Source organism: Coffea arabica, chromosome 4c, assembly GCF_036785885.1.
Source record: "Coffea arabica cultivar ET-39 chromosome 4c, Coffea Arabica ET-39 HiFi, whole genome shotgun sequence".
NCBI classification, from domain to species: Eukaryota; Viridiplantae; Streptophyta; class Magnoliopsida; order Gentianales; family Rubiaceae; genus Coffea; species Coffea arabica.
Window position 1 is genome coordinate 5099133 of NC_092316.1, and position 11960 is coordinate 5111092.

Here is an 11960-nt window from a genome sequence, read left to right on the forward strand (position 1 = left end):
AAATCTTCCAGTTCGGACACCAATGATTGCCGGAGTGCGTCTTCTCGTCTCCGGGAAACATTGGGGGGCTATGGAAACGATTCCATAGCGAGGTCCCCGAAACCGGATTGACCGGAGCCTTCAACTGCTTGCCTCGGCCATGAGGAGGCGGAAGTGCCGCGACGGCTCCAAAGGGCACCCCCTCTGGCACAGACGAGGTGGACCCAGTAGCCGCGGCGGCTGAGCTGCTTTGGCCTGCCGGGGTGGGAGTACTTTTGGCTGCCGAAGTCTGGATGGCCAATCCTGGTGACTTCTTCTTCTTCGGCGGAGGGGCCGACGTCTCGTCCGAACTCTTCCTCTTCTGCCTCTTGGCCACTTCGGACGAGCCGGAGACGACGAGGTCAGACAGTTTAGTCACTGCACAAGAAATAAATATTATCATATGCCTTAGCCGAAATGAAAAGAAAAGCCATGAAAGAAAATTACAAGGTTTCTCAAGTTTAATGGAAAAGAAGGGAGTCTTGGTAGTGTTGATCACGGCTCGACTTATCCCCCCATCTACGAGCACGGACTCGGGGTAGTCATGGCTGAACAGCCGAAGTCCCGACTTCATCAGCTTCTGGAAGGACTCCTCTTCGGCATCCCCGGCAGAGGGGTCGGCTTTCGCCTTAATTGGCCTCCACCAAAATTCCCTCGGGAAGTCCACTCCGGACACGAAGAAGTAGTCGCGCTTCCAGTTCTTGATCGAGGTGGGAGCACCGATTACCAACTTCGGGATGGCGTTGTTCCTGTTGCCAACATAAAACCATCCCTTGTCCGACGCGTGCGCCTTGAGGGTGTAGCATCGGCGGAAGAGATCGACGGAGGGAGTCACCTCCTGATGTCGGCACAGCATCTCGAACCCCACAATGATGCGGATCGCATTCGGGGTGAGTTGAGTGATTCTCACCCGGAAGTGACGAAGTAAATCTCGGAGGAACCTCGACGTCGGCATCCTCAGCCCGGCCTCCAGCTGTTGAACGTAGACGGCCACCATGCCAAAGGGGGGCTCCGCGGCTGTGTCATCCGCCTCGGGCGGCAATACTTCATACCACGGCCGGAAGGGGTACTTGTCTACCACCCTCATGGCCCTATCTCTTCCTACGCGACTCCTAAACTTCGGCATCTGGCCGAAATCGATGTCGGCTACGTCCACTGGAGCAACTGGCTCCGGTACACCCTCATCATGGGGTATCTCGGTCCCGAGCTCGGTATTATACTCCACCTCGGAGCCGCCCTCGCTGATCTCGGACGATTCCAGTTCCGAGGCTGTCTCTCCGGCTCTCACCTCGGTCGATCCTTCCTCAGAACTCTGTGCCGACCCCTCCGAGCTGGACGTCGTCGTTTCTTCCTCAGGGTCCGCCCTCACCTCGGTCTGGTAGCTTGGGGTCACGGTTTCTTTATGGGTTTTAGCCGTCTTGGCCATGAGTGAAAGACGAGATAAGAAAGAAAAGGGATACTTACTATTGTTTACGGAACTGGACGAAGTGGATGACTTCGGCTATGATCTCGGCTGGAAAAACTGACCTCGGCAACACTCGCAAATTTTGCAAGTCACAAGCGAAGAAAGAAAGTGATGGGCCATGCGGTGAAAGGGACCACCTATTTATAGGGGATGGCCAGAATCCGAAGAGGCGGCAAGAATACGAAAAGACGACCACGATCGAATTCAAAACGCTGCGCCTCTCTCTCTCCTTATTAATGCCCCGTCCTTTCGACTGACACCTTCTGCACGAAACGTCCCACTACTTCACGACGCGACGGTTATCAGTGACCACGTCCTATCAACTGATTCGCCCACGTGTCACGTCCCCGCATATCCCGGAGTAGTTTTGGGACCCCGACTCTTCACGACTTCGGCACAAAGAAGCCTCGGTACCTCCCTGGCCCGAAGCCCCCGAGGCTTGGGAGGGTTATTGAGGGTGCTCACCTCGGCCACCCCGCGTGTCTGAGGTGAAGTCACCTCGTCCCTCATCAGAGCTCACCCGTGTCCCGGGGATCATCCCTGAGCTCGGCCACGGCCGTCTCCCTAGCCTACTGTGTAGGTGACCTCGGCACATCCACCTCGGCTGCACGCTGATGATGTCAACCCACCTGACATCATCCAGGACCAGCACTTTATCTGAAAAGCACTGGAGGCACTCAATGGCACCTGCACCATATCCTCCGTCATCACTCCCAGGCGGCTACAGTGTCAGAGTCAGACTTCCTGACAGGAGACAGAGCCGTAATGCCAGAGAGTGGGTCCCGCTAGCATGAGCCTTCCGTCTTGACCACCTCTCTTCTATAAATACCTCACTCACACTCCCAACAAGTAAGCAGACACTGTTCATTAACTCATTCTCATTACTCTCGTTCTCATACTAACTTGATCGTCGGAGTGATACCAGGGGAGAAGCCCCGCCACTCACTTCGGACAAGGAGGCTCACTTCGGACACAGGAGTTCACCTCACTTCATCTCAGAGAGGACTGATCCAGGTCGGTCTAGTTACCAACCAAAAATCACCTCCTCATCTTGTGCTCCTTGCTTCAGAATTTTATAGTATTTTGTAGATTGGTTGGTGTAAATTAACTAGGCGGCAATCAATGATACTGCTGCTCTGAATGTTTGACTCTCTTCAATTTTCAGTAGCATTTAATTATGACACACAAGACTTGCAATTGCTGCAAGTTTGTGGAGCTTGAGATCATTTGAGAAGATCAGCCATGGCCCAGGTGATCTGTTTTGTAGATTGCTACACTCGAGTCATGTTGGGTGGAAAACTTGAGCAATGCTATAGAAACTCCTACTTTCCTTTAGAATCTTGTGCATGTCATCAAGTCCTCGACGGTGTACTCTCTAGTTTGATAAATTGGCCTTGACTGCAAAGCTAAGAACGATATACTATGAAAGTTCCCCAAGATAATTGAGCTAAAATTCACTTGGAAAAAAAAAGCTAAAATTCACTTAACCTATCAAGTATGCATGTATATATACTAACAATTATTACCTTCCCTTACCTTTATATATTTTCTTTATTTAATCTTATTTACCTTCCCTTGTATTTATTTAATTTTTCTAATTAATCTTATATTTTTCAAAAATATAGCACATGAAATATATCCTTGCATTTATATACTTTCTCTATTTAATTTTACCTACCCTCTCTTTTATTTATTTATTTTTTTTCTAATTAATCTTACATTTTAAAAAAAAAAGTAAATATTTCCTATACTGACAGTGTATACACTATCATCGTTAGATTCATGATATGTGTTCAAATTCAAATTTTGCACAATTGTCATTTACCCAATACTATCAATATAAGAAAGATTAACCCTTAAAAAAAATATAACATTTGGAATATATTTCAACGAGTGCCTATGCACACATTCATATGAAAATAATGCCGTTTTCCTTTATTATAGCTACCAATTTAGCAGCGGTGAAATCGAGATCCGTGATGGCCAAAAACTCTTTTGCCAAACGGGACCTTAGATTACGCTTGATAATCCTGTTTTTGTCCTTCCTAATTAAAAAGAGTTCTCGATTAGAGAAATTCTACCCACTTGTAAACAGCTACAAAAGGAACAAGCTGACCAAATGCAAGGTCAGTATTGAAACAGCAGGCCACGGACGACTTACATTCAAATTGATGAACTTGCTCGAATTAACAAACAGAAAAACGATCAGGAGCCAATTGGATTGCATTCGCAGCAGCCTGTGCATTGTCCAAGGCTTCCAAAAAGCTGGTCTTTTGTTGCTTGCGGGAGAGCGGGCAAGTTTGCAACTGCTAGGAACACAATCTGCGTATCATCATGGGAACCGTTATCGACTCCCATTTCTTGGCCTTCACTGCCATTGTTACCGTAGGCAAAAACCCTTTTGTTTTTTCCTTTCCTTTTACAGGTAGAACACAGTCACATAGTGGTGATGCATGTCTTAATGATTTTTGCAGGTGGGTTATCAGTTTTTCTTCTTCATAATCACATTCCTTTTGAGATTTGATAAGGTTACTGACTTTGCTGGTAAGATTCTATCCATTGCTATTCTCATCTTCCTTTTTTTTCCTTTCCTTTTTTGGGTGTTTTGTTATCTTTCGAATTCTAAAGTTTTTAGTGCACTTGATGCGTTCCTGGTTTTAGAAGTTATGTGTAAAGCTTAGAATCAACATTTTTTCCTTAGGTGATGATGGATATGGTATTTTTCAAAATTTAATCTTGAAATGGTAGTCGATTGCACTGAAGGGTTGTTTTATTATGCGGCTATGCTATCTGAAGTAAAACTTTGTACAATCTTGTTTTACTGAAAATATAGTGGCTTATGGTGTAAGACGTAGAAAGACATGACCTTTTGCAAGCTGATAGATACTTGTTATTGTCGTGTCCACAAAGCTAAATTTGGCTGTTTTGATTTCATTCTATGTAATTCTTAACAAGTTATAATTTTTACCCTTACTTTGCAGGGAGCTCAAATTTTGTTATACTTGCTGTATTGACTTTGGTTTTAAAGGGTTCATGGCATTTTCGTCAGGTAATACTGCTATTCCGTGGAATTTCCCTTTGTTGACAACTGCTCGTGAATGTGGTCTTTTTAACTACTGCAGAGCAGAAACTTATTTCCTTTATATTCTCCTCAATTTTTGTGAGGGGAATAAAGCTTCTTTCTGTCTTAATTGAACAGAAAGTGAATGGCTGAATGCTTCCTTTCCTTAATTCAACACATTCTAATTTTGAATGTGTTGCAATCTACAAAGTAGCATTGATTTGTTCCTTTGCTGCCGTTTGTTTCTGTAATTTGATGATTTGTGTATTACCTAATGCCTGATCACAAAATGTGTATTTGTGAGTTGTATGGGAGGTCTTTCAGCCTCCCTGATCTGATATATTTGATATATATGCTTGGCAAAATATGATAGTTACTGTAGGTTCTACTTGTTCCTGTATTGACGTTTGATTATACCTGTCAGGTGATTTTGTCTCTGCTTGCAGTCTTATGGGGCCTTCGGCTGGCCCTGTTTCTACTAATGAGGTAAGATTGGGATAAATGTCTTTGCAATCTTCAGAAGATTTTTGGCATTGAATCCATATTGTAATCCTCTTGGTTTTAAAGATGGTCAATAAGCAATTCCTCATTTTTATTACAATTTGTCTTGTTTCATTCAGTTCAATGTACAACTTGAAACAAGCAATCTGCTGCAGTTGATCATTACTCTTCAACCTGATTCCACTTAGCCTCACAGTTCCTGTTTAGCCTGTCACTGTAGTGAGATCATCTTACCTCAAACCTCAAACCTGTTGGCATTTATGTTTCTTGTTTCTTCAGTGATCTTTTCATGATTTTATGTTGTTTGGGAACAAATAGATACTATGATTCTATGCCACTTTCCATTAAATTTCTACCTGTTCCTTTTTATAGCCCTTTCTTCTCATTGGTTGTGCCTCTATTAAATCATAACAGCTAATTGTGTTGGTAATAATCAACTGAGGATGCTTAAAACTCTGGGCAATAGTACTAATTATGAATTGTTCTGTATGCCCTAGGACATCATACATTCCCAAAATGCCAGAATAGTTTATCTTTGCATATTTCAGTTACATCTTGATTTAAGTAATTGTGTTTAAGACTTCTCCCAGTATGCGTGCGGTTCTGTTTTGTAGTTGAAGCCCTAGAATTTACAGATATCATAATGCCTTTAACTTTGGAGTGCTGATGCGTCCTTTAGATGTCTTCATGCTCAATTTTTCCTTAATTATTTGTTTTTTTTTATGTCTTTTGTTGTTAAAAGTGTTCTGTATTATATACTTTCATGTCTCTGTATTCCGGATCTGATTTTTAATTTTATATCTCCTAATTTACACCTTTGTTTTGATTTTAACTTTCAATTTTTTTTCCGACCCTAGTTGGTGAAAGGCCTTTGAGTAAATGCAAATTGATTTAGGAATCAAGCCCTTCCTTTAGCAATACCACTTTTAGTTTACACTTTAAGAATTGAGGATAATTGCATTAAAACCAGCCTAACTCGTGCTCTTTCTTTTTTTCTTCCCTTTATGAATCAGGATATTGCAATGGGGGGAGGACAGGCGCTTTGATGAAATGCGCAATAATTTGGGGAAGTTGGCAGTTTTTTGGACATTTCAGGTTTTGTAGCCCCTTTGAATGTTTCTGAAGCCAATTTATCTGTGTATTTGAAAATTGTGCTAATGATGGAGTATGCTGTCCTATTTCTGGATTATATGTTTTTGCTGATCTCAGGCTGTTTGGGTGTGGACTGTGAGTTTACCAGTGACAATTGTGAATGCAAGTGACAGAGATCCATCCCTTGAAGCTAGAGACGTCATTGGGTGGATTATGTGGTCTGTAGGGATTTTAATTGAAGCAACAGCTGACCAACAAAAGTTGACATACAAAAACAACCCTGAAAACAGGGGGAGATGGTGTAATGTTGGAGTGTGGAAATACTCTCGTCATCCAAATTACTTTGGCGAGGTTAGCTCCCCCAACATTTGTCGTTCTTCCTCATCTGCAAAGTACTTATCTACGAATTGCTCGCTAGTCAGAGTAGTTTAGTTTCATAACAAATACTTTTACAAGCAAACAAAAGAACCAGGAGCTGAGTGCTCTCAATGCCCGTAAAGGATAGAGCTGCAGAATCACTTGTTTGCATCAGCAGTGGAGAGTATTCACAATCTGGTTAATGCTTTTGTCTCATGGTAAATGCATTTTTGACAAAGCAGTTTATAGCTGTCAAATAGGCTGTTATGAATAGAATATATTTGCAGTTTAAGGTTCCATGCATGGATGTAGCACCACTAGTGATTCTTTATGGATGTTTCAACTTGAAATGAATAGGTGAAATGCAATGCTTTTGTAGTTTTTTCTAGTGGGTGGCTATGCATCTCACATTTAGTACTCTTTGAGCTGAGTGATTAAGCTTGCTTGCATTGGTTTACATTTACACACGAAGCTCAAATCCACCTCTGGTTTTCTTGTTTAAAGCTTATTAACTCAAACCAGCTAGCCTTTCTCTCCAAAACCACCCTATTTTAACAGTCGTTTTGTTCCTAAAAAAGTTTAAACACCACTGTAGAAAGAGAACTCTACTTAAGAACTTAGAGAACAATAATACTAATTATGTCCGGATCCTAACCCTGTCTCTATGATTCTATTTATGTGATGCATTTTATGAACTCAAGGTGTTTTTTTTTTTCTCATTTGGGCCTTGTCCTCGTGTTTTATTTAGATCCTATTATGGTGGGGAATTTTTGTAGCTTCTACACCTGTTTTAAAAGGTGCTGAGTGGCTTGTCATCTTTGGACCAATATTCCTTACACTGTTGCTTCTTTTTCTCAGCGGCATACCATTACTTGAGGTTTGTTTTTACTTTTTTTGACTGAGATGTTCAGACTGTTTTCCTCTGTGTAAGCACTCACATACATGCTTTCCTTACCAGGACTCTGCAGATAAGAAATTTGGTGGTGTGGCTGCATATAGGGACTATAAGAAAACGACAAGGTTTGTCCACTATTTCATTGCACTCATTTCTTCGACTCCTTTTGCAATAGAAAATAACTCCTTTTGACACCAACAATTTCAGCCCTCTCATTCCGCTTCCCCCTGCATTATATGGGAATTTGCCTATATGGATCAAAGCAACGTTTCTCTTTGAGTTTCCTTTCTATAGTCGCAGTCTTCCAAAAGCAGAGCTGAGCTGGTAAATCTATATTCCTTATCTGAAGATGCTTATCTTGAATGTTGGTGTACCTCATGCCTTATTATTGCCTGTTCCATGTGCATTCCCTTCTCGTAGTCCATGTCACGTACTTTCTCTATTATTTGTTTTTCATGTAGTTCATTTGTCTACTTCATGATCCGCATTTTCCCTAAAATGTTGGCAATATTGAACTGAGCCCTATCATGCAATTATTGCATAGTTTTCTCTAGAACACAATCACTGAGATCCAGAATATCATAATGATTCTGTTGCATATGTATAGAAATGCTGCCAAACTTTCGAATCAGGTGATAGCACAAACATCTGTCATTGGCAGTATACCTTTAGAGAAGGTAGTAGCATATCAAAGAAAGATAAAAAGAATGATCTTCTCTAGGCTTGGTTAACTCTTTGCTGTTCCGGACACATATACCTTGTTTTTTTGGACAAATTCCACTTAAGAAGCTATCTTTCTGTTGGATTATGCTCGGCCTTTTGCATGATCATACATAACATATTCTGTTTGTGCAAGGCGTAGAACAAGCAATCGAGGGGGAAATGCTGAGGGGAAGATGGATTGATCTCGCGTTGACTTGTTTTTTAACTTTTCTCGGTTGATCCACCGGCATACATACAAACGTGCTTCCAATCCAGCATGATTGTCTCGGTTGATTTTCGTTTTAACTTTTCTACTCATCCTCCATATTTACAGGATAAACTTGTATCCTGTGTAAATAGCATTGAACTAGAACTCTTTAGTTGTTTTTTTACATGTTTACATACGTTTTAAGCTTATTGCATGATGATGTATAAAAGAAAATTCGAATGTGTATTGTTAATTTGTTAGTGTTAAAAACGTTTGCAATCAACTAATTTTTGAACTCTATATATGCATGCATGCACGGATATTAAAATAGATCATCAGTTTATAAACTAGACGAAATTACATAGAATTCTTTAATAATGGATAACTACTCTTCCTGTACTGGAGGCATCTAACATATAGGGCTCAACAACTCTAATTTTTATCTTGGTTGATTCCGGACTTGCATGCATAGTGAGGCTTTACAGGTTTGGCAAGATGCAGCCTCGTTAACTATTTTCACCTGGTGAGTATTCCGGAATTCCTGACGGCTGACCCTTCTCCTGAACTCTGCTTACCGGAGGAGCACTTGGTCTGGGTACTTGTGAACCAGTAACAGGCTTTTCTAGAGGTTTTAGAGCAGCCATAATCTCAGCAACCATTTCCAGACATGGCAATGAGAAGAAGACTCGTTAAAAGCTGAAGGGAAACCATAAAAACACCCATCTGGAAAAATTTCAAGTGAAGTGATGGTTCAAGCACTTGGTGGAAAAGAAACAAAATCATAACCTCTTCAGCTTGTATAACAAGAAAAAAGTAGAGACAAAGCCATTAGGAGTGATCAGAGTACAAAGGAAAAAGGTACTCACGTTGGCCGGCATCCGTGAATGATCTGCAACAGGTGGATCAATGTCATCTGGTATGTCAGAGACGAGGGTGCTGAAACCCAACAGCTCCAACAACTTGATTGGATTCATCCTCCCCATCCCCATGTTTGCTGCATAGCACAAAGTTCCCACAGCATAACACCAGAGCTATAGATGTCGCATCTGCATTGCAGCCATTGATTTTCAACACTATAGAAGAAAAAAAAAAAAGGAGAAAGAATATAGCCTACACACTCAAATAGCAGAAATATCAGCAAAATAAATACGAAGTCAACCGTTTAACTTATGATGTATAATTATATCTTTGGTGTGCCCCCTAGTTTAACATTTTCCTTCAATACTTGTTGCTATATAATATGACTAGAAGTGGAAGGCATACTTTTCATCTGATGACCCCTCAATTTACACTTCTGAAGCAGTCCACTCTGCCGGACAAGGGTGACAATCAAGAAGAATCAGAATATCCGTTGCATAATTTTATCTAGTCATATTTGAACAATTGCATTTTGTACAGATCAGTAAAAAAAATCACAATAGCATTTCATACAGATAAATAATCCATCCCAAGAGGAGGGCAGACTACACACAGCAAAGCCCAGCAAATAACACCAAATGCAACTGTATCTTATTGGCTTCCGATGCCTAATCTACAGAGTTCATCCATAAATTGTTCCACAGGGGACACAACGAGCTAGCAAACTGCAGAAGCAGAGCTACTCCGCCGTATTCTGCCCCTTATTTCAGCTTGTTCAGAAACAGTCGACACCATGTAATTAAACTACTTCACTCTCAAAACTGTGATGCTAATAGCATAATGCAGCAGAAAAGACAATTCCGTGGCAAACCAATCCACAAACATCAAACATGGAAAATTTGGGAATTTATTTAAGGACATAGTATTCGACGCTATGGAGCCTCAATAATTGATACCAACATATAATTTGAACAGATGATATGGAAGTCAAACTTCTGAATTTCATCAAAGTAAACTATTGAGCAGTACTGCACAGTATAATCACTACAGGCTCTTTTCAAGTTTCGGTTTCATCGGTTGTTTAAGTATCTTGAACATGCATGCGCATATGCAAGTCTTGGTCACCTTATTTCTCTCCACACATTTAAGCATGTTTTAATGGGTTTTTCAAATGATAAACTAGGAAATCAGCAACTAGATGTAGAAGCAGACAGAGAAGCAACCAGAAAGAGAAGTTGGTTCTATTCAAAGTACAGTTTGAAGGTGCAAGCACTGGATAGATTATAATACGTCGAAATTTCCATTGTATTTTGAACCATGGATCACAGCAACCACCTTTTGAGAGAGAAACGCGGCAAGCAAGACATCTCCGAGGCTAAGAGTATCAGGGCCAACAGCATTGAGTTGTCTTCTAGAAAAGAGCTGATGATAAAATGATGTAAAAAGAATTAGCCAGTTTGTGCAAATGGAGAGTTAGCCAGTTTGTGCAAATGGAGAGAGCACTATAATCTTCCACCACGAAAGACATCCAAAAAATACAAAGCCAAGCTAGGAGAGAGGGAGAAACAAAAACTGTGAACAAACTCAAAAAGCAAACACGCGGCAACATTGTCGACAATTCTCTATAGGTGGAATGTACTTGTGAGAAACGATAAAGAAAGAGTCATGCACAGACAAAGGTCCAACAATTAAACCATGAAGGCCACACCAAATCAATTAAACTAAACAATTTTAATGCTGTGCTTATTTACTCCAGCTTACCGTCCCAGCAATTCACCTGGAAGAAAGGAATGTGCTGTGCTTCATTCTTGACAATCTGAAACCACTTACCTGGAAGAGGAAATACACATGAAATAGGAATTGTTTCGTGATATTTATTTTGCGGATGTGCCTGTGACTATGTGTACAAATCTTGAGCATATAATATATGGTAACATCATCAAAGTTGCTAAGGTATAATGTTGGTTTTTTGGAGTATAAACTTAATAATAATACTTTAGTATTGTAAAAAAAATTTTAAAAAAAAGCTTATAAAATACTTGTATGAAGCTGAAAAATGAGACTACCTTGTACGCCACGGAGCCGATGGCAAGTTGACAAGGTAGTCTCATAAAACCGAGGCATAATAATTGTGCGGATTGGCTGCTCCGGTTAGGCAGTAGGCTCGTATTAATTTAAAACTTTTGCAAGCAAAATGAACTTAGAACAAATTCTATATATTCCATAAAAATGCCTGAAGTTGTCATGGAATCGGAAAGGGGAAAAAGTCAATGTTGTTTACAATTTTCCTTACCCAACCTGAGAAAAGATTTGAAAGGAGAGAGCTAACTTATATTTTCGTCAATGTCGTGTTTATGGTCAGGGAAAAGCAGGCAGGTAACTGTAAAAAAAAATGGAACTAAAATAAAAAGGTGTAGAATAGCAAAATGCATATCTGTTCCATGTAATAGTTTAACATGTTTATCCGGTGGAGTGGACATAGGAAGGTTTAGTAAATTAGGATTCGGCCATAATCGATAGCAGCAGGTGATGGAACTGGGGTGAATGTGATGTCCCTTTGGAAATCATTGTTGATATTAGAACTTGCAAAAAAATCCAACAATCCATCCAATTCACCCACTAATTTTAAAGGATAAGTTGGATTATGGGTTTTGTTGGACCCAACTTATTTATTGGATGGGTTGAATTTTTTATTTGGACACCCAATACCTAACCTATTTAAAAATAATTCAAAATAATAAATACAATATTCAATACACATATGCCCAACCACTTGTATTTAAACATATGTTAACAATTCGTT

The 11960-nt window shown here is 40.5% G+C and overlaps 1 protein-coding gene and 1 long non-coding RNA gene across 5 annotated transcripts; one reads left to right on the forward strand and one right to left on the reverse strand.

Moving 5' to 3' along the window:
- The first annotated feature begins 3425 nt into the window (after positions 1-3425).
- Positions 3426-8582, forward strand: LOC140003891 (uncharacterized). Of its 3 annotated transcripts, none has more exons than XM_072045658.1 (10): positions 3426-3868; positions 3958-4027; positions 4465-4532; positions 4969-5030; positions 6059-6140; positions 6255-6488; positions 7243-7371; positions 7453-7514; positions 7597-7713; positions 8246-8582. In XM_072045658.1, exons 1-10 carry the CDS (start codon positions 3818-3820, stop codon positions 8292-8294), a joined length of 924 nt encoding a protein of 307 aa, XP_071901759.1. In that variant the 5' UTR covers positions 3426-3817; the 3' UTR covers positions 8295-8582. The 3 variants fall into 3 exon arrangements, with proteins under 3 accessions (XP_071901759.1, XP_071901760.1, XP_071901761.1); XM_072045659.1 differs by having other exon boundaries at positions 3427-3868; positions 8252-8582; XM_072045660.1 differs by lacking the exon at positions 3958-4027 and having other exon boundaries at positions 3844-3957.
- A 39-nt stretch (positions 8583-8621) lies between these two features.
- LOC140005181 (uncharacterized) lies at positions 8622-11049 on the reverse strand. 2 transcript variants are annotated; one of them, XR_011812946.1, is made up of 4 exons: positions 10919-11049; positions 10493-10579; positions 9563-9608; positions 8622-9345 (listed from the first exon to the last, which is right to left on the reverse strand). It is a non-coding gene; the product is annotated as an uncharacterized lncRNA (long non-coding RNA). The 2 variants fall into 2 exon arrangements; XR_011812945.1 differs by lacking the exon at positions 9563-9608.
- Positions 11050-11960: the final 911 nt, after the last annotated feature.